The sequence below is a fragment of the Martes martes genome (assembly GCF_963455335.1).
Source record: "Martes martes genome assembly, chromosome: 1".
Taxonomy (NCBI): Eukaryota; Metazoa; Chordata; class Mammalia; order Carnivora; family Mustelidae; genus Martes; species Martes martes.
Genome location: NC_137888.1, coordinates 93272671 through 93299764, shown reverse-complemented (window position 1 = coordinate 93299764; position 27094 = coordinate 93272671). Strand labels below are relative to the sequence as shown.

Below are 27094 nucleotides of genomic sequence, written 5' to 3'. Positions count from 1 at the left end.
ACAATTTCTTACAATACAAATCGTTCCTTTCCTATCAAATAAAAGAAACAACAAATTACAAGAGTGGCAAAGAAGAAGTGTTTTTCCGGAACTCAACTGCATTCTTATCCTAGCACACAAAAACGTTCTCACCATTTTTTTTTTCATAATCTAAGAAATTTTGAGGTCATGGACTTACTGTTAAGACTTTGGCCAACAGCTAACTTCTGTGCTTTTGGATTTTCTCATTCATCACCCGGGAAAACTAATTGTACCAATAGTTGGCCAAAACGAATAACATCCTGGATGGTTTCTTGGTACACTTTGTGTGGTTAATAATAGTGATACTTATTATCACTATTTAGAGTTTAGAGTGTATCAACTATCTATTAGGTGCCCAGCATTGTGCTCTAACAAAACTTTAAAGCAGGTACTGCTGTGCCCAACTTAACAGATAGAGAATCCACGGCTCAGAGAGGCAGAACTCATTTAGCCAGGGTCACTTAGCCAGTCAGCACCAGGGCTGAAATTCCTAGTTGGGTCTATGTGACTCCAAATCGCTTCCTATTACATGGTCGTTCCTTGCTTCTGAGTCTTCTTGAAAAATGTAATAAGATAACTAATCCAACATGTTATGCTCTCACTTCCTTTAAACTTTCACAAAGCCATAGAGTCTTAGACCTAGAAGAAGGATTAAGACATGGTCTAGCCTCTTTTCTTTCTTTTTTTTTTTTTTTAAAGATTTTATTTATTTATTTATTTATTTGACAGACAAATAGGCAGAGAGGCAGGCAGAGAGAGAGAGAGGAGGAAGCAGGCTCCCCGCTGAGCAGAGAGCCCGATGCGGGGCTCGATCCCGGGACCCCGGGATCATGACCTGAGCCGAAGGCAGAGGCTTTAACCCACTGAGCCACCCAGGCGCCCCATCCTCTTTTCTTACCTTCACATGGGAGTGTAAACCAGCCCAGACCAAAGTACATTATTTACTAAGACATCATAGCAAAACAATTTGAAAACATTTTGTAATTACTCAGTTCATGTCTAATTTTCAAAAATCTAAGAGCTCACCCAAATGGCACACATTATAGTCTAGGCCCCATGTAAAGACTGGAAGCAGTTAATCTCTTCTGTCCAAATACCCTTTGTTCATGCTGAAGAAGATGAACCAGTCTTTGAACCTATCCCTCTGTCTTTGTTCTGGAGTCTTTATTACCTCTGGGGGTCTCCTCTTCACACTCGAGGGCCCCATATCCCTCTTTGGGATAGTCAGGAATCCACCCCATCGAGGAAGGAACTAATCAAGGCAGACTTAGGGGCTCCCATTTATACACCCAGGTTTTCACTAGCTTTTGTAGCAAGAAAAGAAGATCAGAAGTCAGGCATAAAAGAAAAGAAAGGAAGGATGCCATTCTTAACTTACCATTTTCTTTGTGACACATGCTTTCATATACAGTTTTCAGATAATCTTCACTACAGCTCTGATCTCTACTTTTACATCAAAATACCTTAAGTTGAGAAAAGTTAAGGTTACAGATCTAGATCGTAATAGAGCTGAAATTCAGTCCCAGTCCTGGATGAGTCAAAGTCCTTATTTATTCCACTACTCCCCCGACCTGGGTTTGGACACATGAAACCAATTGTCTCTTTTTTGCATCTTCAACCTCACTAACCTCATTCCAACCCAACCTTACTGTCTTGAGTAGGTTTGTCACTGGCCACTAAAAAGGTTTGCTGGGATTTTGCATTTTTCACTGTAAATTCATTATCCCTGTAGGAAATTCAAATATGTGTTCTAGTGGCTGTGACTAAAAGCATCAGCTGAGCACAAAGGACAGCCCAGTTTGAGGATGGTGCTGACTCATCCTCTTTCCTATCCGCCTGGCCTTGGCTTCCTCCGTAGTACATTTCCTCCCTAGCAAACTGGCCTGGACCTGTTCTTTCTCAACTTTGTTTTCTGGTCACTCTTCCAGTCCAGTGAGGCCACTTTGGTTTTGGTTCTGTTTTGCTTTATTTTTAAGTAAGCTCTATGCCCAACATGGGGCTTGAATTCATGACCCCAAGTTCAAGAGTTTCATGTTCTACTGACTGAGCCACCCAGGCAACCCTAGCAAGGCCACTTTGAATAGGGATCCTAATTTTTAAAGTGTGACACCCTCTCATGAACATGTCATCCACCAAGTTAACAAACACACTCCCTACTCTCTTACCTAACAATTGTCAACAAAGGTGAGTTGCCTACTTGGCAGCTGTATGGTCTTCTCCTTAGGGAAAACCTGACCTCTACCCCTGACAAGGGGCCTAGTTCAGAGTTCTAATCCACTTCAGGTAGGAGGGGGTGGAGAAGATCATTGTGTTGGAGATGGTTTATAAGGATACCATTACATGACTTGAAACACAATTTTCATGTACTTTGATAGGGTTAATAATGAACAATCTATCCTCTGGCCATGGACCCCCTCGTAAGCTTACTCTTTCCCTGCTCCAGCCGCATCCTTCCAAAGAAAATAGCTTAAGGAATGGTTTACTCACTTACAGGTTCTGGGTCAAATGCTTCTTTGGTCTTGAAGAGCTTAAGAACAACAAACATTTTTCTCTAGATCAAGTAACTGCTGGCCCTCAGCTGAACCCCTGTTTCCCTCTACAGTTCCTCAGCCCCTGAACATTGTTGGATGTGTATTCCCTGTATGTTATTTGTTCTTGATGATATCTTATGGTTTTTCTTGAACCAAATGAGACACTCTACCCGCACAAATAGCTCCCAGGAAAATGGTCCATAACAAGTATTTGTGGGGAATGCTGACCGCCTCCAAACAAAGGGAAAGTTGTTTTTCATGTTCTCCACATTTTAATTCACTTGCTGGAACCTATTAGCACATTCCACTGTCACTGTGGACAGGGTGTTAATAGATCTGGAGAATGAGGGTGGTAGAAAATGCTATTAAAGTCAGAGTTTTGTCTTGTTACCTTGGGAGTGAATTATATAAAGATACCTAATTAGCTCCTAGGCATCTGGCAGAATGGCCAAGGCAGAGTATGGAGAGCTGCCTCACAAATACGAGTTCCACACAGGAAGCCAGCTTTTAGGGACTCCACACCCTGAATAGCATGCCACTAATGACATTGCTTGACAGCTAAATAAGCAGCAGCCAGCCCTCCAGCAACTGAGGCACATGCTGCTTTCACCACTAAAGTTCTCTAAGGGGATGGGCTGATCTGCATCACCCAGCTGAGAAGCTATACCAGCTTTACTTTGGAAAACCATTTCTGCTTATGTCATCAAATTAAAAAGTCAATTTTAAAAGTCGGGATAAAGCACCAGTGAACCTAGAGACACACATATACACACACTTCACCCACCAATCTCATTCACAGATGCTCACTCCTAAGTGCACACACATTCTTCCATACTTGGAAGGAAATCCTAATCACAGATCCCAGTGGCCAAATCTGAGGTCTGGATAGAGCAAAGTGGAAAGTAGTTTTAGTAGTGGTCTTTAGGGTAGAGACACACCCATACACAGTTTCATTCCCTGGCTCTTTTGTATTCATCAATCAGGGATCATTTGCTTGTAAGGAAGAAAAACTCATTCAAACTAACTTAAGTAAAATAGGTGAATTTATTTGCTAATTTTCTTTTCTTTTCTTCGATAATTTGTTTATTTGATCTATGTCTTGTTAGATCAGAATCTGTTTGGTCTTGCAGGTTTGCCCCCCCCCCCCCATCCATTATTCACCCTTCATACTCTGTTTTATGCTCCAGAAGGCCCCTTGCCGGTTGCTCCCTGTTGGACTTAGCCAATGGGACCTTTACTGAAATCATCTCATTCAAACCATCCGAGTTAAATTCTGATTCCTACCTAATGCAGTGGAACCTCTAAACATTCTACCTTTGATCTGTCCAGTCGTCCTTCAGTCATAATGGCTTTCCAGTTCTACATAGCAAATTCAGGCTGACAGACATTCTCTTCGCAAACTTTCCCCCTCCATTCCCAACTTGACCAGAGTTAGTCAATATTCTGGTATCCCATAACTATCAGTAATTGCCATCTATTCTTTAAATTGTTTGGAAAATAGTAACATTTGTGTCTTACAAAGAATATAAACACCTATTAATCTTGTTCAGTTTATTACCACGGTCAAGGTCGCACTTGGGGTCTTGCAGCGCCCTCTAGGCTCCAAGCCTCGGGGGTTAAGCTCATGGTTGTATCCATATCAAAAAGTGCCTGTCAAAATGGAGCAGTTAATAAAATATATGTCCAGTTCTAAAAAAAGAAACAAGGAGGAGGAAGAATTTGTTTATGCCTTTGGGTTCATCTGTTCTAGAAAACTTACTTTAGTAATAAAAAATGCTGTTAGCAAGAGCTGATATTTATTAAGCACCCACTGTGGTCTATGACTGAAGTTCACTATATTATCTCATTTAATCCTTATAACCACACTATGAACTAAATACTATTTTCATCCCCATTTAAGAAAATGAGGCTCCAAGATTAGGAGCTTGTTCTAGGTCACCAAGCCTGTGTGTGACAGAACCACCCTCAGTTTGATAGTCCACAAAATCTGCTCTCTTCACCAAATCCAGTGCCTGCCCCCAACACCCCCACCCTCTTGTATGGCTTTGCAATTCCCTCTGGAGCCCACAGTATACTTCTCCTCCAACTGTTTCATGGTCAGTACGTCAAAACTGTAAGGTGTCTTCCATGTCTTTCACTGAGTTTTCTTTTCATGTTACACATCTCTAGGTCCCCAGTGATTCCTCACACGGCATGGCTTACAGACCTCTCATCTTGTTCTAGTGTAGATGTGCCCCAAAGTTCTTATTTAACACACTTCCACCCTCCCCCTTCCTCAGCAGTGAGGGCTGGCAATATCTATTAGCTTTCCATCCAGAACTGACCACACCAAAGAGGCATCGCACTGTCTCCCTGGGACCCCCTAACTGGGAGCAATACATCATCAGACTGATTGTCGTAACAGATCCGTATGGTTTACAGGAGTTGTGTGTGCACGCATGTGCATAAATGTGTAAGGGAAGAAGGATGTTAAAGGAAGAGAAAGCAGAGCCTGTTTTCTGGAAGCTGTCTTGAAGCAATGCATTCCTTGATGGGGGCAGTTTAAGGAATCTGCAATCCCAGCATCTGTTCATCCTTAAAGACCAAAAACATTTCCTAGACAACTGAAAACAAGCACGTTTCCAAACCTGTGAACCTCCATGCACAATGAAGTGAGACCTGTTTTCTGTCCTTGACTGGAGATCCAAACACTTTCCGTTCCCTGAAATGAAGGACTTTACTGAAGTGAAATGAGAGTTATCTCCCCTCCCAGAAAGTAGCCCGTATGCCCTGACAACAACTGCTTGTTTGAGAAGTTCTTTCTACCTGACTTATTAGAATAGACCAGGAGTTCTTTGTTCTGTGCTACATGCTCCTTGGTAGTCTGGTGAAGACTCTGAGCCCCTTCTAAGAATTGTGTTTATAAATAAAGAACCTAATTACATAGGAATTCAAAAGAAATCAAATACATTAAAATATATTAAATATATTAAAATATAGTTATAAAAATATTTTTAAATCATGATATAATAACAATGTGCTTCTTTGGTACTGTTTTAAATATTGATATCTATGTCTAATAACTAACATAATTTGAAGTAGCAACAAGCACAAGTGCTACTTCAACATCTCTACAACAATCTATTATGGAAAAAAGATCCGATCGCTATTGGTGACACAGTCACAGGTACTGTCTGTTACCTACATTCGTTATTAAAAGAAATGCTGGTGTTCAGTCAGAGGTTAGTAAAGATAAAAAGGTAATCTCTTCCCAACAAAATTCATAGACCTCCTGAGTTGAATGGACCCCGGGATAAGAACCCCCAATTAGGAAACTGAAACTTTAGAAACCCAGAAGGCGGGAGACTTGTGACCAAAACTTGCTTCTGAGGTTTGAGAAGATCTTTAGTTTGTAATGTACCAGTAGGTTCCAGTACTTAGTATTTTGTCTTTTACTTATTGAGAAACCAGTAGGATAGTTTAAGAGTGAAAATTTGGGCACAGCTTCTCCGCTTGGCACATGCATTGAATTTCATCATTTATAAGCTATATGTGAAGAAAAGCGGGGGAAATGGTCCATTCTGTAATGAATCTCATTCCTGGACCCCTGGCTAGAGCTTACATACTGCCAAGGCCCCTCACCCTCTACACACAAGCCTGGAAAAAGCTCTCTCACCTTCCCCTAAAAGGACAGTCCCCAAGCATTCAAAGAGGCATACTTTTTCCTTTCAGCTAACACTGCAAATGCTTAGGTGGGGAAATATTAGTTGATTCCTTGGAAGAAAGTAACACTCTCATTAAGGGAAGATTTTCACTGACATCTTGACTTATCAAGTCCCAACCACCCTTGGAGCCAGGCAGGCTCCTGTCTGACAGACATCCAGCAGATGTCACTGGATACCACCTCCAAGGCCTACAGGGCCTCTTACCACACATCCTCTCCTGCCTTGTAGCCCAACTAGGTCACTCAAGCCTCCAAAAGAGCAAAAAATCCAACTGTCTCTACCTGTGTTCCCATGAAAGACAAAAGGATATCTGAAGATCTGAACATCTTTTATAGCGTTTCAGATCTAGAAGTTACCACAGAGATGATCTATCAGGGGCACTAATGGTAATTTGGGCAGGACAACTTCTTGTGCATTAGCATTTGAGCCCCGTACACTAAATGCTGAAAGCGCATGCCCCATGTCTCTGTGACCCTCACAAGTAGCTCCTCACATTTCCAAACATCCCCTAAGGGAGGTCACATAGTGGGTGAGAACCACTGAATGAAAATGAAGCACAGAGAGCTTTAATGAGTTCCCCAAGACATAGGGATAGCCAACTTATTGATTTGCTTATAACCCCACTTATTTCCCAAAATGATCTGAATGTGTTGAACAACCCAATTTTCATTTGGCCAAAATTCTCCTTATCTCCATTTTACACATGAAGAAATTGCCCAGGGTCGCACAGCTAGAAAGTACAGGAGATCAGAACTCAAGCTTTGAGCACAAGTTCCACTATGTTACTCCCTCTGCTGCTCAGTAATGTCACCAGACACTGGGCAGTTGCTGGTACCGTGTGTTAGGCCCTTGTGCTGCCCTGACACTCTGAGTCTGAGAAATGCCATTATCCCACCAGGTGCTGCAAGGAGCAGCCACGTGTTTCTATGCTTTCATCGGCTTTGACATCATCGCCACCACTGGAGAGGAAGCCAAGAATCCAAACACGTCCATCCCTTATGCTATCACCGCCTCCCTGGTCATCTGCCTGACAGCATATGTTTCTGTAAGTACTACATCCTTTCAGGACCATCCTGATGGCCTTTTCGTATTTGACTTTAAAATGGAGCTCTGGGACTGGGTTACCTTCTGTCAAGAAGTGGTCCCTCCTTGTGCAGTCTTGGTAACCGTATGCATGTGTCCACACACGCTCTATCCCCATCCACTCATGACAGAAAGAAAATCGGGACTCCAAACTGGACACGGGAGCAGCCCCGAGCCCTCACTTCACCCTTGGTCTCTGAGTCTCCATCCCCACTCCTCCCCACACACGCAGGCTCTGGGTGTCTGCTGCTGCCCAGGGATGGTGTACAGGGAGTGGGCTGCTGTCCAAGGAGCTCAGATCATAGGCTGGCAGTAACGGGTGGGTGTGCAAGCAGAGGCATTGTGGACCTCTGTGCACCCTCCTCAATGCTCTTCTGTCTTCTGGGAACTTCCCGGCAGCGAGAGGCAAGGCTCTCCCAGAGTGGGGAGAGAGAACACATCATCCTCTAGAGACACTCTTCCCCTTAAGTCTCAAAGAAAATTTCTTTTTGCTGTTGCTCCCTCTTTTTACACTGGCCCAAGCTTCTTTTTAAGGTTTTCCTACTAAAAGGAATCTTCAGAAGGAAGCCTTCAGCCTTGTCTTCTCAGGGTCACTTCCCTGAGACGATCTTCACACTCTTCATGTGTCATTTGTCAGCTCCTCCCAGAATTTCTATCACAGAAATAGTTCACTCACAGCCAACATTCCCCCCACCCCAACCCCTGGCAATGGGAAGAACCAGTTGACAAGCCAATAGGTAGGTCATTACACCAATGCCCCAGGCCCTGAGGGTCCCACTCACTTCAGTTACCAGAAATAGGAAAGAGCCAGCAGCTGAGGACATGTCCTATCGGCACTGCTACACCAGCTGCATAGCATAGGAAAAGTACCTTTCTCCCAGAAACTAAAGCAAAACAGTAACATCTTTAGCAACTAAGGAAGCCAGACCAGTGGCTGGCTTGATCATTATGGCAAGTTGCAAAATAATATTGCCCTGGACACCAAAGGAAAACACAAGAGCAGCCTTCAATGTGGTTTATAAGAATTCACTTCCTCCTCACAATTGTTTATGGGTAGGTCAATTATCCCTCTATGCACACACAGGTAGGTGGCTTCATTTTATCCAGACCCTAATTATCCCTGCAGACAGCGTGTTCAGGGAGTGATGTGGGAAGAGCAGCAGAGACACTCAGCTCTGCCTTTCCCCTCTTATTCCTCCCTCATATCCCTCTGCCTCCTCCTGGGGTCAACCCCCGTGGCACACACAATAAAGTTAATAATCACAATTCCTTTCTTAGAACAGCGCTTTATAGACTACAGAGTACTTCTGTGCATCTATCAACTTTTTGCCCATCCTGATCTAACGTGAGCAGCAGGCTCAATGCAAACTGCTGTAGGAATCCGTCCCACTCTCCTCTAGCCCACCCCCAAAGAGGATGTTGCAAGAGGTGAAGTTGCCGGGAAACATTCTCTTTGAGAACACATGGCCCTTACCCATGACTCAGGGGCTGTTTGGTGTTGTGCTGGTCAGCAGGCTGTCATCCCACCATCAGAAGAGCCAAACTGTGGGGCTGTGGTAGTCCATCCTCCCATCCTCCCTGGCAGCCCATGGCTTCGCCAGAGGATTTTGGCTCCTGAGAAATATGCGAAGAAGTGGTCTAGAAATGCACTGCCCTCTCCCTTTCAGGCTCTGAACTCCCTTCTTGATGCCAGTATTGACCTTTGCAGGCCAGGGAAGCCCTGGCCTTATGACCGGTGGCTTCGTGGCCCAGGGCCATGAGGAAGGGATGTTATGGCAGATTTATCACATACAAAGGAAGATAGGTCCTGGGAGCCAAGTGATTCCTGGCTAAGCAAAGCCACAACAGCCTTACAAAACCAGTGTAGAACTGGGTTCCATCCCAATGCCATAATTTGTTTGTTGGTCTGCTTGGCTCCTGGCACTGAGCTGCAGAGAAGAAATGGAAATATGAGCCCTTATCTGGGTCACATCTGTTAACTGGCTATGGATCTCCAATCACTTATCTTTGGAGTTTCTATCTCTGGTGTTCAGGGTGAAAGGGAGTATATAGTTAAGACTGTATAGGACCCTGAAAGTATCAAATAAATGAGAGTCTGGGCTATGTGGGCAGTGTGCCCATGGTCACTGCTAGGCCCTGGCTCCAGTGCCTTTGGCTGTCATTCCTTCCACCTGGCAATATCTGCCCTTCATTGGACTGTCAATGTAGTTCTGCTGTTGTGGGGCTTACATACCTGCATGCTTACTCCTCAGTTATGAAAGGGCCAGAGAGATACTGAGGATCATCTCACCAAGACCACGAAATTCTAATGGGAGGAGAAAATACTGAGACCAAGAGCTCTGGAACCCAAGTGACTAGTCTAAATTAAGGGCATATGCCAGGAAGTGGCAAATCCAACATCCAGCTCTCTTTACTCTCCTGTGGGACATCCATCCATGCCGACCGTCCTACCTCCAGCCATGTTTTCTCTTGTTTTAACAGGTGAGCATGATCTTAACTCTGATGGTGCCATACAATGCCATCGACACGGAATCCCCGCTCATGGAGATGTTTGTGGCCCATGGGTTCTACGCTGCAAAATTCGTAGTGGCCATTGGGTCAGTTGCAGGACTGACGGTCAGCTTGCTGGGTTCCCTCTTCCCAATGCCAAGGGTCATTTATGCCATGGCTGGTGATGGGCTCCTTTTCAGGTAAGGGCTATGCTCCATGAAATGTATTCTATTTTGCCATGCCTGTCCAGGGAGAATGTCACTCACTGTCAGCCTGACCATAATTTTTTAAAGATTTTATTTATTTATTTATTTGACAGAGAGAGAGAGATCACAAGTAGGCAGAGAGGCAGGTGGTGGGGGGGCGGGGAGCAGGCTCCCCACTGAGCAGAGAGCACAACTCAGGGCTCAAACCCGGGGCCCTGAGATCATGACCTGAGCCAAAGGCAGAAGCTTAACCCACTGAGCCACCCAGGCGCCCCAGCCTGACTATAATTTTGATGTGAATGTAAGTCACATAGACTTTGGAATTTGTCACATATCCTAACAAAGAGTTTGAGTGAAAGGAATATAAGCCCTGAAAGGGTCCCTCAGTTTGACTCTGGGTCCCTCAATCTAGCACAAACTGGTATGTTCCCTTAACTGCCCCACCTCTGCTGTTCAGCATTGTGTGTTGCTTTGTGAAGATTCTGGGTGTCCAAATGTCACACTGGGGCAGCTTCCAGAGGGAAGGATCCCAGGAACATCTCAGGCCTGCCCTCACATTGAGGCCTGGTACTGCCCATCTCTCCACAGCTCCTCTGAAGCCACAAACATTCCAAGCTACCATCACAGGGAGGATAAGACCATCCGAACAGAGCCTACTATCAGTAGCAACAATGGCTACCATTTATTGAATATTTGTGTATCCTAGGTGCTTTGTATACAGTATTTCAGTTAGTTGTCACAATAACTCTGTTTTGCAAATGAATATAGTAGATGAGTATACTCAGGTGAGAATAACTTGCCCCAACCCCCAGTTACTGAGTGAGGGGCCAGGATTTAAACTCATGACAGTCTGACTCCAAAGACCAGATTTTTAACTACACCAACATTGGCCATGAAGTGGCCAATCTGCTCGTGGACACAAAGGGAATGTGACCCACATCTTGGTTCCCAGTGCCCACCATATGAGGGCCTTGCAGTGAAGGCATTCTTCCAGAGCACAAAGCAAGGAGTAAAGCATAGAGACCAAGGGACGCCTGGGTGGCTCAGTTGGTTAAGCAGCTGCCTTCAGCTCAGGTCATGATCCCAGCGTCCTGGGATCAAGTCCCACATCGGGCTCCTTGCTCGGCAGGGAGCCTGCTTCTCCCTCTGCCTCTGTCTGCCAGTGCTCACTCTCTCTCGCTCTCTCTCTGACAAATAAATAAATAAAATCTTAAAAAAAAAAAAAAGCATAGAGACCAAGGAGCTCTCAGGGGTATGGAGGGATCTCCTCAGGGACTTTCTGCCATCAGCTGTCATCTTCTGCTTCATTTCCTCTACGTACCCTCAAAGTCATCACAAGGTCTGAGCTGCCATGTTTGGGAGCTGGACAGATCCAGAAGAGGCCAATTATCATGGAGATGTGACAGCTTCACACATCCAAAAGGTTTTTCTGCTCTCAAAGAAAATTAAGAGGAAAGATCCCAAGCTCAGCCAACAGTCATGTGTAAAACACAAAAATAAGGGAAGGGGACCTGGATGGCTTAGTCAGTTAAATGACCAGCTCTCAATTTTGATTCAGGTCATGATCTCAGGGTTGTGGGATCAAGCCCCACACCATGCTGGGCATGGAGTCTGCTAAGATTCTCTCTCTCTCTCCCTTTGCCTCTACCCTCATTCACACTCACTCTCTCTTTCTCTCAGAAGGAAAGAAAGAAGAAAGAAAGAAAGAAAGAAAGAAAGAAAGAAAGAAAGAAAGAAAGAGAGGAAGAGGAAAAAGGAAAAAGAAAAGAAGGGAGAAATGGAAGAGAGGGGAGGAGGGAGGATTAGGAGGAGAGTGAGGAGGAGGGCAGGAACCAACTTAAGGCCCACAGGAACTACTAAAATAGTACCTGCCATTCATTCACCTTTGTTGGTCTTCTCCAGTTGGTAACTGGCTGGATTTAGCCTGCATCTATGAGCACATGTTCTGAATTATTGTGCTGTTTTGCCAACTAAACCCCTGCACTTTCATTATAGAGCAGTGCTTCTCAAGTTCTGGCATAAATCAGAATCCTCTGGAGGTTTTCTAAAGTATAATTTGCTAGCCTCCATGCCCAGAGATTCTGATGTAGTAGGTCTCTGGTGAAACCTGAAAATATGCATTTCTAATAAGCTCCAAGGTGATACTGATGTTGCTGATCCGTGGACTGACCACATGGGTAACATAGGGAACCCCAAGCAGGTATGTGAATTCTCTGTCCATCACTTCTTCCCAGGAAAGCTTGCACTTCAGTTCAGGTTTCTGACATACTTCCTAAATTCAATCAACCCTTCACACCACATAATGAAGTAGGAACTTTAATAAAGAAGTTTGCCTCAAAACCAAGGCATTAAAGTAAATTCTTTTAAAATTATACTTCAAAAACCAAATCCTACGGTAGGAATAGGAGCTGAATTGAAACCAGTGAATCCAGAAGTAAATTGGAGGAGCAGGACCAGGAGGGGTTAAACCACGTTAGAGTCTGTTCACCATCTGTAGCTCACTGCTAACCCTCTGCTTGCCCCTCCCTCCAGGTTCCTGGCTCACGTGAGCTCCTACACAGAGACGCCAGTGGTGGCCTGCATTGTGTCGGGGTTCCTGGCAGCTCTCCTCTCACTATTAGTCAGCCTGAGAGACCTAATAGAGATGATGTCCATTGGCACACTCCTCGCCTACACCTTGGTTTCTGTCTGCGTCTTGCTCCTTCGATACCAACCAGAGAGTGACATTGACGGTTTTGTCAAGTTCTTGTCCCAGGAGCACACGAAGAAGAAGGAAGGCATCCTGGCTGACTGTGACAAGGAAGTTTGTTCTCCTGTGAGTGAAGGGGAAGAGTTTTCTGGCCCAGCCACCAACACATGTGGGGCCAAAAACCTACCATCTCTGGGAGACAACGAGATGCTCATAGGCAAATCCGATAAGTCAACCTACAATGTGAACCATCCCAACTATGGCACTGTGGACATGACCACAGGCATAGAAGCTGATGAATCCGAAAACATTTATCTCATCAAATTAAAGAAGCTGATTGGGCCCCGTTACTACACCATGAGGATCCGGCTGGGCCTTCCAGGCAAAATGGATCGGCCCACAGCAGCTACAGGGCACACGGTGACCATGTGCGTGCTGCTGCTCTTCATCCTCATGTTCATCTTCTGCTCCTTCATCATCTTTGGTTCCGACTACATCTCAGAGCAGAGCTGGTGGGCCATCCTTCTGGTTGTTCTGATGGTGCTGCTGATCAGCGCCCTGGTGTTCGTGATCCTGCAGCAGCCAGAGAACCCCAAAAAGCTGCCCTATATGGCCCCCTGCCTCCCCTTCGTGCCTGCCTTTGCCATGCTGGTGAACATTTATCTCATGCTAAAGCTCTCTACCATCACATGGATCCGGTTTGCAGTCTGGTGCTTTGTGGGTAAGCAACTTCCTTTGGAGCCTTGAGAGTTCCCTCTCGAGGCCTTGAACAGGCTTATCCCAAAATTACCTCCTAGCTGGACTAGGTTTCTCCATTGCAAGAGAAATCTGGCTGGTTCTACGGACACTTGCTTTCTGCATTAGAGTCAGTAAAGCCAGTTATGCCCCTTCTGCCTATTAGGGTCTTGGTCTTTGGTTCTGAAGAATGATGCTGATCAATCCATCACTTTCATCACTTCATTGAATACCATTACCGGACATTCTTTTTATGGATAATGAATTCCATAAAAAGTCCACTTAAAATGAATCCACATAATAAAGGGACAAAAATAGCACAGTAAAAGTGAGAGTAGAAATGTTCAACTGGAATTCTACCATGGAAACTAAAAATTATGAAACTAAAGTTTAAAAAAGCATTTTTCTTACATTTGACAAAATTAAATTAAAATACCAATCATGCCCTAATTTCTTTAACAAGCAAAGTATGAATTAAGTGTGGATTTTTTGGCATAATATTGCTGACTAAATTATACCATTTCACATCCCCACTTCGTATTGACTTTTATAAAATATTTAAGACTTTTTCATTTTTTCCCAAGATTCTTTCTTCATCCTTCGATATTCTAGTCATTCTCTTGGGAAGCACCTATCATGCCATCGGTCTTACTGATTTTCTCTTCTCCTGTTGGTAACTGACGTAACTCTGCCAGCTCCTCAACTGTCCACAACTTTGGGTGTAAATCAGAAATGCTCTCTCCAAATTCACATTTATTGCCTTCGAAAAGTCCTGCAGCTTTCCCAAGATTTTTAATTTCCCTTTGTGGTCGATTTATATGATCACATGTTTCTCACACCCAACAAGCACTGGTGTTCGTGAGATGGCTGGGGATTGGTGCAATAAGTTGAGAGGGAGGTTTAAGTGAAGTCTAACTTTAAAGTTCCTTAGTCACCCTCTTGAAGTTCCCTACACAGATTGGTAGCCCTGAAGTCCCAACCTCCCCTTGAAGTCAGGAATATGGGTGTTCAGCACTTCGTCCTCTGTGCCTGGAACACAGCATGTGCTTAATAAATACTCCTCTCTCACTCCTGTTTCGATGAGAAAAAAAACGGAATAGCTGGAAAGAAGCATGAAGAGGGGGGATTTAAACTGTAAGCCTGGAAGATAAGATGTACATAGAGGGAAGTAGGGGAGAAACAGTGCTCAGAGGACAGGGCTTTGGTCTTCCAGCAGATTCCTCACTGCTGAAGACAGGCCTGTGTCTTCTTGTAAGCATCCTGGCCCAGTTTTTCACCACTCTAGGTCTCATCCTTTGTTAGGCTTTCAGAGGAGTTCTTGAGAGAACCCCACTAACTCGTCGGGGTTTTAACAACTCACGTGATTTATTCAGTTTCTCTTCTCCACTTAAACATATTTCTCTTGGAACATGTAGCTGACCAATGGAAAGATTTGACTGAAGAAGGGAGAAATGTTTCACTCATGTATTTGTCAAATGACTGAAGGCATAGACATGAAGACAAGGCATTCATTCCTAGAGTGTTAAAGCTGGAAGGGACCTTCACTGTCTAGTACAATGTTCCCCACAGGGTGGTGACCAATCTATTGGTAATATTTGGGCTGATTTTAGAGAGTCTAGGAGTGAATTTTTTTGAGTTTTTAAAAATATTACATAGTTATTATAATTTTCACACATACTAGAAAAATATATTTGCTCACATGAATCTGGTAATTATTTTTAAAGTTAAAATGAGTCAAATTGAAGAAAAAAAATCAGTACTAGTACAGGTGCCATGATTCATAGTAATAATTAACACTTAATATAGCCCTTAGCACATACCAGCCATTATGCAAGGACTTTCCTCACACTAACGTATGTAACCCTCAAAATGACCTTCATTTTACAGATGAGGAAGCTGAGACATTTGACTGAGGTCGCATAGCTAGAATTTGGTAAAGCCAAAATTAGCAGTCAGGTGGTGTGGGTCCAGGGATCGTGACCACAGCCACTATACTAAGTACGTGGTGTAGAAATAATGGAAGCTGGAGAAACACCAACATCATCTATCCCTCCCCACTTCTCCGTTTCTCAGTTTTACAGATGACAAAACTAAACTTCCAAAAAGTTAAATAACATGCTCAAGGTCAACAGGAATAATGGGAAGCTCTTCACAGGGCTATTACTAAAACCCAATGTCTCTACGCTCAGCTCTGCACCTGGTACCGCCCCACCACAGTGCCCCTGAGCATCCTCTTTATTGGAGCAGAAAGTTTGATATGTAGTTCCTGCAGATTAACGTCTAACATCAGGGCTGACTCCGCAAGTGCACAACCTCGGCACACAGGGCCCCACATTTGGTCTAATGCTCTGCTGCTGCTGCTTCCTTGAATTCTTACCAACTTTTTTTCTTCTTAACAACTTTTTCACAAGAGGCTCTATGATTTCATTTTGCAGTGGGGCCCACAAATTACATTACCAGTTCTGCATTGTATCTGTGGTTTCTGGAGCACCAGAGGCATTTTGCAAAAGTGGTAAGGTGGTGGGATCCTTGCCTTTGGAATCAAACCACCCAGGTTCAAATCACAGCTCTGCCACCTCTGTGTCTTGTGACCTTGGGAAGTTCACTTAGCTCCTTTGCGTTTCAGTTTACTCATCTGTAAAAATGCAAATAATTCACTAGTCTTGATCTGGTTGCTCTTTTAGGCTTAGATTAGAAAAGGGGTGCCTGGGTGGCTCAGTTGGTTAAGCATCCGACTCTTGATTTCAGCTAGTCTCAGGGTTGTGATCTCAGGGTTGTGAGGTCAAGCCCTGCAGCGGGCTCCATGCTGGGTGTGGAATCTGCTTGGAGTCTCTCTCTCTCCCACTCCCTCTGCCCCTCCCTGCCTCTCCCCTCCTAAAAAAAATTAATTAATTAAAATTTTAAAAGAATATATTGGGGAAAGTCATACGGATTATTTCTCTCCTGCCCTTCTTTTTAAAATCTAAAATGCTCCATTGTCCTCCAGACTAGCTATCACATGCCAAAGTACAGCATGAACCTGTTCTGACTCAGGTTGCCCTCCCAGTTATCAGACAGAAGAAAACTCCCAGAGAGCCTTTTGCAATCTTGCTGATAGCATAAACTTCAAACCTGTTCCAGAAACGGATACTCCCTGACATGGGAGGAAGTCACCCTGTAGCGTGGGGCTGCCCAGAGGGCACAGGAGCTCACAGCTCAACAAGCACCCAGCTGCTAGCCACTAATTTCCTTAGCATCATGGTCTTTGAAGACTGGTACATAAGTAAGCTTTGCCTAAAACAAAAATTATCAATCTCAACTACACAGCAGAATCGCCTGACTGCTGAAATATTCTGTGCCCAGGATCCCCCCCTCAGAAATTGTCTGATTAAATGAGTCTGGTGTGGCCAAGAACTGGGCATTTTTTAAGGCTCCCCAGGTAATCATGAGCAGTCAGGTTTAAAATGATCTAGAACAGTGCTTCTCAAAGTTGGGTCCCCAACCAACAGCATCAGTATTACATGGGAACTAGTTAGAAATGAGATTTTGAACTCCACCCCAGACCTACCAAGTCAGAATCTCTGAGAGCAATTTAGGTTTTAACAAACCTTACAGAGTATTCTGATGTATGCTCAAATGTGAGAACCATTGACCTAGAGAGAAAAATAAGAAGATAATTAGTAAGCAGGGTAGATAATTTAATTACAAAACCTCCCTGTTTTCCAAAAACAAATTTTTGCCCATATAAAATATATCTATCCCACAACCCCATATTGGCTTATAAAATTTTCAGTGCTCTCATAGAACAAAGATTCCACCTCTAAACTTGTGAGTCTCCAAGATGTCAGATTTTTCTTCCTAATTTCTCTATTCATAGTATAACTTTCCTGGGGAGAACAGAAGAGATATTTTTAAATGGAACTTCTTATGAAACAGCAGCTACTTTTTAAAAAGATTTACATGGTTGAGCTGAGTCATAACTTGATAATCTTCTTGGGCACATTTTTTTTTAACCAGTCTTCTCTAAATGAATCTTAATTACAACATTTTTCTAACAATGTTTTGCTAAGCTTTTGACCTTCAGATGAGCACGACTCATAGAGTAAAATAAGGCACAAGTCCCAACAAGATTACTCAGCACTTGTTTCTTTTCCTTCAGACAAGAGGAATAACACACGTAGCAAATGTTTGATAATCCCAACAAAACGAGCACAGAGAAGCCTGAGTTTTCCCTTCCTCTTAGCTGATGTGGTTTTGTAAAAGAACACCGCAAGGGGTTGGGCAGAGTCTCAGGGAATCTGAAGCTAGCAGTGACCAGTGATGACACTACTCAGTGGCACTTTCCAGCTCTACGGTTCCCTGTGGGACTTTGTTAGAAAGTAACCATCTGGTAGACCAGCTCATGGGGGCCCCCTCCCGCCAAGGACTGCCAAGTTCTTGCCTGCATTTTTTCAGCCCCTCTGAGAAAGCAAATTCTTGTCTATAGATTTAGAGAACAGACAGTGATTTGGCAATGAACCTCATAAATCCTGTACTAAGACATAATTTCCAAAGAGAAGACACACCTATGGTCTTTACCTTTCCTATCATTTGAAAATCCTTTTGGAAATGGACTCAAAGCAGCCGTTGTCATGAAGGGAAGAGGAGGAAAGAAGGGGGCGGTGAACTGGGGGCAGAGGGCATCAAGATAAATCAACTCCTGAGGATATGTCCCATAAATAAGCTTGAAATTCTCTCTGTAGGCAGAGGAGAAAACAATTGGCAACTTCACCAAATAAATGATGCTCAAAGGGGGAAAAAAAAAGTCATGAGGCCAGGATGAGGACGGTAACATAGCCAGTGCAACTGGGAGGGTGGAGGGGATCCCGCTACAGTCACGGCTGCGTGCTGGACAGGGGCTGTGCATGGAGGAGGGGGCCTGGGGATCCCATGGCTCTATGCCCAGCGGCAGCTGCAGGGGTGGCTCTCCTTTGAGACAAAAGAATGAAGGGAGAGGGGGCCATGGCAGAGACAAAGGTCCTGGAGCAGGTGTGTGCAGCGTGCCTGGGACACAGAGCCATGATACTGTGAGCCCTGGGCATCTTTCCCTCAACATCACATTTGTAAGATTCATCCACGCTGTTGCTTGTGGTTAAGTTGTTTATTCTCCTTGCCGGGCAAGTCTTCCCCCGTGAGAATAATACACCGTTCTCATGCTCATGGACATTTAGCTGGCTTCCAGTCTGGGGCTCTTACAAATGGAGCTGCTGTGAACATTCTTGTACATGGTTTTTGGTGGACACATGGACACATTCTCCCGGGATTTCTGTGGAGTTAGAAGCAGATTTGCTGGCTTGGATTTCTGGGTTTTTTAAAATATTCCTTTACAAGCTTGTATTCTGTGTCCTGGCCATTCTAGCCCCTCAAATTTAAAAAAAGGGTCCCCAGTTCCATTTTTGCGGATGGGAGACTGAGGCATAAAGTCATGTGACTTTATATTTGATCTGTGGCAGAGCCAGGGAGAGAGAATCTCCAGTGCCCCCCAAGCCCCCATTCAATCCGAGCCTGCCCCTCCTGGCCACACCAAACTAAACAAACCTTATTGTTATTCTAATCAACAGGGCTTGTGGCGGTATTTTAAAAACTAACCAGCAAAGTGGGAGTTGGTAGGGAATACAGCGGGTGGGGAGGACATCTTCTCATTACCATACAGTCTTCCTTTCTGCACTGGCAAATGTCTGTTTTGGAAAGCTGATCCCGGGGTAGTAAAAATAAAAAACGCTCTGCGCATAACAAAGTGCCTCAGTTATCTGCAGCGGGCAGGGCTTCCTGCTGGAAAGTGAGCCCCAGGAAGAGGCCTCTCCACCCAGCCTGAGGTCAGGTGGCCCTCCTCCTCCGGCCACCGAGCCTGTGATTGCCTACAGAGGACAGGAAGCTCCCAGGGGACTCTGGAGATCCGGCAGCTGCTCCTCAGCCAGAGTTCGGGCCAGTGGGGTCAGAAATCTGCTGTTACCGTCCATCTCCAGGTCACCCGGGCTCTGTGCAGAGCTGAGCTTTTGTTCAAGGTGTTCCCCCATATGATCCAGAGATACCTCCTCCCTCCTCCCAACCCTCTCACTTGTAGGTTTGGGGTCATTTACTTCATTTGCCCAGGTGGATCCACGCAAGCAGAGTAAATGGGTGTGTTGCCCCTGATGCTCAGGGGTCCCAGCATCTGAAAGCAAACCTGGCATTTCTAACCCTTCCTGGAGGTGCCGGGGTGGGTTGGGAAGAGCCATCAGTTTAGACTCAGGAGATAGAAGTTCCAGCACCATTTCAGTCACTGATTTATTAAACAGGTCTTAACCTCTCTGGGATGATCGATGAGAAAGGACTTTTTTACAAAGGGTTTTACGATCACAGAGTGTTCTGCCACATAAAGAAAGCCCATTAAATTGCCAAAGGCTGATTCTTCATCTTGTCTAGCCTGAGTCTCTCTTGGGCACATTCTCCACCAGGGAATATCTGTCTGGAAGAAAAGCCAAGGCCTCCTTTCAGATATTTCCCTTCACTGCAAACAGCCTTTCACTAGACTCTTTGCCATTAACTCGGAGCAGGCCTGGCATTCTGCCCGTGTGCCTGGAGAACAACCATGTCTGTTTTTCAAATACTGAAACCCTTCTGTGCCTACTGCTAACTAGTGGGTGCCCTACGTCTCTGCTCTCCCTAACTCAACAACTCAAAAAAATAACTCCAGCCCAGCGGAGGGTCTCCAAGACCCCTGTAACACAAAAGCTAATTCCCTTCTGATTTTTAACACCACATCTATCTCTCACGTATTAGAGCTAGAAGATGTATAACTACAAAGCAATGGAGCTGAGTTTTTGAGGAACAGCAGGATTAAATATGCAAATATCAATTAGCCTTCTCATTCTTGAGGCTTGGTTCCAAAGGACTTCTGCTTATGCGGAAAGCAAATCCTCTGAAAAGTAAAACTTTGCCATCTGTAAGGGTTTATGAAAGAACATGATGCCAGTCCCAGTGACAAATAACAGTGCCCAAAAACTATATGAAGAAGTAATAGCGTCGGTGGAGTGAGCCTATAGTCTCATAAAGTGAAGAATTTTTCCCCATGTACTTAATAATTCAGGGAAATTTCAATAATTCTGGATATCAGAAGATACTAAGGAATTATCAGTTTTTAGATGTGACAATGATACTAAGTTAAGTTTTTTTAAGTCTATTTTAAGGATACATACTTAATTATTTACAGACGAAGCACAGGATGGAAAGGATTTGTTTCCAAATGATCTAAAAACAAGGGCTCAGGTGTCCAGAGGGAGCAAGTTATGAGTACACCAGGTTCTTTATACTACTCTCTCCACTTTGGTACACGTTTGGAATTCTTCAAACTAAAAAGCCAAGCAAAATTGTTTTCAATCAGTCTATCCCCCCTAGCCACTCCTGGTAGGTGAGATACACCCTGGATGGGGACCTGGGGAGCCCCTAAGGACTCACAGTCCCAACACAACCATGTTGCTGTGGAAAAATCTTATTTTGTCCTATGCCCCTGTTTCCTATCTCTGAGACGTACATAATCCTAACCTTCCCACTCCCTGCCCCCACACACACACTCACACTCACACACACACTCACACACTCTCACACTCACACTCACATGCACATTCCCAAACAGGCTGGGAGGAATCTAAACAAGATAACATGTATAATGTTTTGAACTCCTTGGGAGAAAGATACGACATAAATCACGCATCATGAGGACCTCGGCACCCAGAAGTGTTGTGTGAAGTTTGGTTTAGATGATTCAGAATTCCCAGAATCCCCACAGATTTTTCAGAAACTACCTCATGCTTAGTTTTTTAAGCCAACTGAAGAAAGAAAAAAAAAAAGGAGCAGAAACAAAACACCCTGCTGCTACACAGGAGGCTTTTAGCAGCTCTGTTTACTCCTCCGACACAAAGCCTTTGTTTATGTGTGACAGATGGTCCGTCCATGCTTGTCTCCTCGCTCTCTCTACCTCCCTTCCACCCTCTCTCCCTCACTTCATTTGATCCCCTCTGCTGCTTTGTGCCCCTCCATTTTTCCTTTTCTCCAATCCTTGGTGCCTTACACCACTTTCCTTGAACTTACTCGAGGGCCAGCAAGAAGCATCAGGCAGAATGCCAGTCCTTTGCCCGGGCTGACCGTTGGCTGAGTGGCTTCCATCGGGCTGCGTGCACACAGTCACTTCTTGGTTCAGAGCACCCGTGTTTGAAATATATATATATATTTTTTAATTTATTTATTTGAGATAGTGGAGAGAGGCAGAGGGAGAGAGAGTCTCAGGCAGACTCCCCACTGAGCACAGAACCCGAAGCCGGGCTCCATCCCGACCCTGAGATCATGACCTGAGCGGAAACCAAAGAGTCAGATGCTCAGCCAACTGCGCCCCCCAGGTGCCCCGAAATATATTTTTAAAGACAAAATAACACCTTTGAAATTATAGGAGGCTCAGAGCAAACATTAAAAGGCCCATAAATACTTACACAACAGATTTCCATGGGTTGCTTTTTCAAAGTAATCATAGTCCGTGCATTCAGGAGCACACATGTTCCTCCGGACGCCATCATTCCCAAAGAACAAAGAGCGAATGTAGACATAACCTCTTACTCAGTGCATACTGTGATAAGCATTGTCTGTAAGCCGGCCTGCGGAGGGCAGGTGTGAAGGACTGGGCTTGCAAGACTCTTCTCTCTCCATGCAAATGCTGTTTCAGCCCTCAGCCTGTTTCTTTTTTTGTAGAATGAAGGTACTCAAACAGATCTAGAGATTCTTTCCAGCTCTAAATATCTAGGATTCTATGAGGCTCTTAGAGAAATTTCCATAGATCAGTCTACCTGACACCACCACACCTGGTGGGGGCAGGGGAAGATCTGTCAGAATAGATGTCAGACCATCTGGAATGACAACCTGTGTGATGGCAGAGCAGAGAGCATAGAGGCAAAGGCGAAAGAAAAGAAATGGTATTAAGTTCAGTAGGGAAATACCTCACTTATAAATAGGGTCTGAGAAGGGGATCAGATGGAAAGAATTGATATATTAGAGACAAAGCAGGAATCGGAGGCAGGATTCGACCCCTGCCTCAATGCCTATGGGAAAAGATAGCAAAACAGCAAAAATGGGCAAAAAGAGCTGTGTGCCTGTTGATCCCACCTGGTCTCCTGAAATTTATTCTCACGTCTCAAACATGCTTCCAACAGAGGCATTCTCCAACCAGGAACATACTCTCACTTTTAGAAGGGACTTTAACTTGATGCCTTGTCCTACACAAGGGTAATAACTATCCTCCATGGTTACTCCCCCCCGCCCATCCACACACACACACACACAAGAAAGAGTAAAGATCCGTGTTGAGAAAAATGAAGTCGCTATTTGAGAGTAGCTACATCTGCAAATGATTAGCTCTAGGATTTATTACCAATTAGGACTATAAATCTCGGCTTACTTTGGCTCCTGGAAAGTTGATTTCACTGGGGGATGGAGCAGGGGGTGAGGAGAAAGTCATTTGAAACAGAGAGGGAGAAATCCAAGTTGAAAAAGACCCACTTCAAATTCAAAAGGAGCAGGATTTCTCAGGCACCGAAGAGGGAAACAGAACAGAATGTGACCTTGTGGTTCTGAGCAAACAGCTGTGCAGATGCGTGCAGGGTCAGCAAAGTCAAAGGGATGAGTGTCACTCAGAAGAGGGGTTCTGGGGTTTGGAAGGGAGTTGTGTAACTGAGTGGCATCCAGTGGCCAAGCTCTAATATGGCCAGTGTAGGCAACAGAGTACGTGTCTCAGGAGCTTTATGCTCCTGGTCTGAGGGAGTCCCAGTCTTGGCTGCCCATTGGACTCACCTGTGAAGATTTAAAACATACCCATGCTAAGCGAAATAAGTCAATCAGAGAAAGACAATTACCATATGATCTCACTGATATGAAGAATTTGGGGGGTAGGGAGGGAAAAAATGAAACATGATGGGATCAGGAGGGAGACAAACCATAAGAGACTCCTAATCCCAGGAAACAAACTGAGGGCTGCTGGAGGCTTGGGGGGGGTAGGGATAGGGTTGCTGGGTGACGGACATTGGGGAGGGTATGTGCTATGGTGAGTGCTGTGAACTGTGTAAGACTGATGATTCACAGACCTGTACCCCTGGAACAAATAATACATTATATGTTAATTTTAAAAATAAAAGATATAATGAAGAGGGAAAAAAAAAAACCATACCTATGCTTCAATCACACTGCAGACCCATTAGATTAGAATCTCTAGAGGTGAGGCTTGGGTTTAAGGGTGGTTCAAAAACTCCCCAGGTGACCCTCCAGCTGAAGTCAGAGTTGAAAGCCACTGCTTATCCATTTCATCCTCATGGCAACTCCATGTCATAGGTGCAGTGAGTATCATGAAGAGAAAATGAGGCACAAAGAAGCCAAGTAACTTGTCCAGAGTTACATGGATAATAGTGATGGAGGCAGGATTTGAACCCAGGGCTCACACTCTTAATCATCATGCTCTATGACCGACCCCCAAGGCTATGATTCTCAGCTATTTCAAACTCTGAGCCTCCATGAGCTTTTCAAGATAGAAAATGGGGGTTGTCGAGCTATTTTTTAATATTTATTTATTTTGAGAGAGAGAAAGAGAGCATGAGCAGGGGGGCAGAGGGAGAATCAGAGAGAATCCCAAGCAGACTCCGAGCTGAGTGGACCCTGAGATCACCATACGAGCGGAAACCAAGAGCTGGATGCTTAACGGACTGCCCCACCCAAGCGCCCCTCAAACTATTTTTATACTTAATTACAGAAAAATTATAATAGAAATGAAACATTAGCCCTAATTAATGTTCCATATTGCCTAGGAAAACAAGTTTCTTCCCTTGGCTTGGAATGACATCAGCTAAGGAGGTTGCATGAGAAATTTCATGCTCGTCAGAAGTTCTCATTCATTCATTCATTCATTCAACAAAGATTAAGTGCCAGTTTTCCGCAGAGTCTCAAAATAGAAGAACTCTGGGCAGATAATCACACAGTAGGCGTTCCAAGGGCCCTAACAGTGGCAGGCAGCAGACCCTTTGAGAGCGAACAGCTCTGAATGGCAATAATACAGTACTCCTTTGGTGAGTGAAAAATGGCGAAGTAAACCATGGGGCAGTATATGTGCTTTGCTCGGTGGGGAGATAAAAGGTGGCGTCCCTAACGGGGCCGTGGGGTAAAACGCTACAAGAAGGTTGGGGAGACAGTGTGGGTGATTCACAAATATTTAAGTAGGGGCGGAAAATGCAAATTCCTAGTTGGCACCTGCATGAGTGTAGTGATACAAGGAGGTGGGGACAGAGGAGACTAGAGAGTCCACATTCTGTCTAAAGAGGCAGCTAGCGCTCACCTCCCGCCACAGCCGCCATATAGGAATGTGGGAGTAGGGTCGTGAGACCCTCTGACGTTTTTAGGGGAAGCTGTAAATACGGGTTGCTTAATGCCAGACAGCCCAGTTTTTAAATGACACTTAGCTCGAGTCTTTTCCAGACACGATGTAGACCAAAGAAAACACATCCACCGCGGACTCCGCTTTCACCACTGAGCACCTCCCCGCTGGTCCCGTGGATCCCCAGAGCAACTGCTTACGGGCCTGTGCCTCTCCCTCCCTGCAGGTATGCTCATTTACTTCGGGTACGGCATCTGGAACAGCACCCTGGAAATCAGCGCGCGCGAAGAAGCCCTGCACCAGAGCACGTACCAGCGCTACGACGTGGACGACCCTTTCTCGGTGGAGGAGGGCTTCTCCTATGCCACGGAAGGCGAGAGCCAGGAGAACTGGGGCGGGCCGGCGGAAGACAAAGGCTTCTATTACCAGCAGATGTCAGATGCCAAGGCCAACACCCGGACAAGTAGCAAAGCGAAGAGCAAAAGCAAACACAAACAGAACTCAGAGGCCCTGATTGCAAATGATGAGTTAGATTATTCTCCAGAGTAGGAGTAAACACACAAGAAACGTGTAGAAACGGTGGTGATTCCTTTTCAGTAACTTAAACCGTGGGCTAGAGGATGAAAACATTTTTGGCTCCCATTTCAAAAATCCAGCCTTCCCCAGAGTCAGTCCCCAGTCATAGCCTGTCATTTGCTAGTTTTGCTCTTCTGGATAGTTCTGTCGAAGAGTTTAACCTGGGTTTCATCACTGATACCCTTGTTTAAAAAAAAAAAAAAAAGCTAAACCAGAGGCTGCAAGAAATTCTGTCTTAGGTGTGACCATCAGAGCTGATGGCGGCAAGTGTTTCCTAGGCCTTTGCTTTGCTGGTTGAATCTTTTTGCTTCTTATGGAGACCCCAGAAGCAAGGGGCTCACTTTGGGGACCGCCCTGAGGCTGCAGCTCCTCCTGGAGATGTGCCAAAGCAGGTGGGTGTGGGTGTGGCAGGTGGACGTGGGCACTTCCTCAGCAAGCAACGCTGGGTCTGAAATCTCACAAAACAAATTCATGGAGAAGACACAGGCTTCTTTTTATTCACCAAGGTTCTCCCAATCTCCAAACTCTCACTTTAGAATCCAGCAAAGTTTAGGGACTCTGAGACCATTTCCCCCAGAGGTCTGAGAGCTACCCTAAGGCAGCCTTGCAGACCCAACAATTTGGTAAGAAGCACCATCAAAGCGCTACTTGAATGCCCAGAAAAAAAAAAGAAGAAAAAAAAATCAGCTAACCATCTCTTGTGGTGAAGGCCAGAGGGCACTGGCAGAAATTAACTCTCTGTCATACCTTTTCTTTTACCAGCCTCTCGGATCCTGCTGATATAATGAAAGGGGGCAAAGTCGGAGCATGATTTCATGGCATTAATATGCCTTGAAGAAGTAGGCCGTTTGTTTTCTAATCGGATAAAAATCTTTACAAGGAGAAGTGACCCAGCCGCTGAGATCACATTGCAAATTCTATTTCAGATTTCCAAAATTATAAATTGCGTAGTTTGTTGAGATTTGCCACCGCGTGAACCGCGGGGGCTTCTCTGAAAACAGAACTGTTGAAGCTCAGCTTGTGAGGTAATGGCATTCCAAGAGATCACATTTCACTTCTGAACCTTACTCTCAGATACGAGTAGCTTGTTTTTAGATACGTATTTTGTCTGTTCTTCCCAGAGCAGGTTCACCGAAGCCCAGAAAAATGCCTACCTGGTAAGGTCTGCATCAGGCCCTAAGAGGGGGTCTTAAAGGAATTTTCTCCAAAATAACCTAGGTGGGAGAATGTGTGGCAGGAAAAAAACACATGGCTTATCAGTTCTACTCCTGGGTCCCCGGGATTCCCGCGGTGGCCCGCAGTCTTGCACGCATGAACGCGAAGGCACGGTGGCAATCAAGCTACAGTCTTTATGGGGGTTTCTTGAAAGGGGGGCAAAATAGCAGATTTCTTGCCCTCTCTCTCCCGGATCTAGCATTATGCCAAAAGTTTTCTAGACTACATCGACTAATGTGAAGTCTATTCTTTGTTGAAAGGTTGAGGTTCATGCCATCTTGGCGTACCTTAGGATTACAGACAAGAGGCAGAAAGTCCATTTCTTCACTCAGTGAACAGTGACTGAGACTGTATCAAGTGCGAAGCAATGGGAATAGAACGAAGTGTAATATTCCGCCCTTGGGGGCTCCCAGGGCAGGGAATGAGCAGCACTGGCATCTGAC

General features: G+C 44.9%; 1 protein-coding gene across 1 annotated transcript in view; it reads left to right on the top strand.

Moving 5' to 3' along the window:
* SLC7A14 (solute carrier family 7 member 14) overlaps positions 1–25409 on the top strand; it is a gene marked incomplete at both ends in the record, with an annotated part of 49618 nt that extends 24209 nt beyond the window's left edge. Inside the window, 4 exons of the mRNA XM_080826897.1 lie at positions 7155–7301; positions 9821–10029; positions 12568–13445; positions 25087–25409. Of these exons, the coding sequence (XP_080683023.1) occupies positions 7155–7301; positions 9821–10029; positions 12568–13445; positions 25087–25409 (1557 nt within the window). The remainder of the gene's footprint in view (positions 1–7154; positions 7302–9820; positions 10030–12567; positions 13446–25086) is intronic.
* Between the last annotated feature and the right edge of the window lie 1685 nt (positions 25410–27094).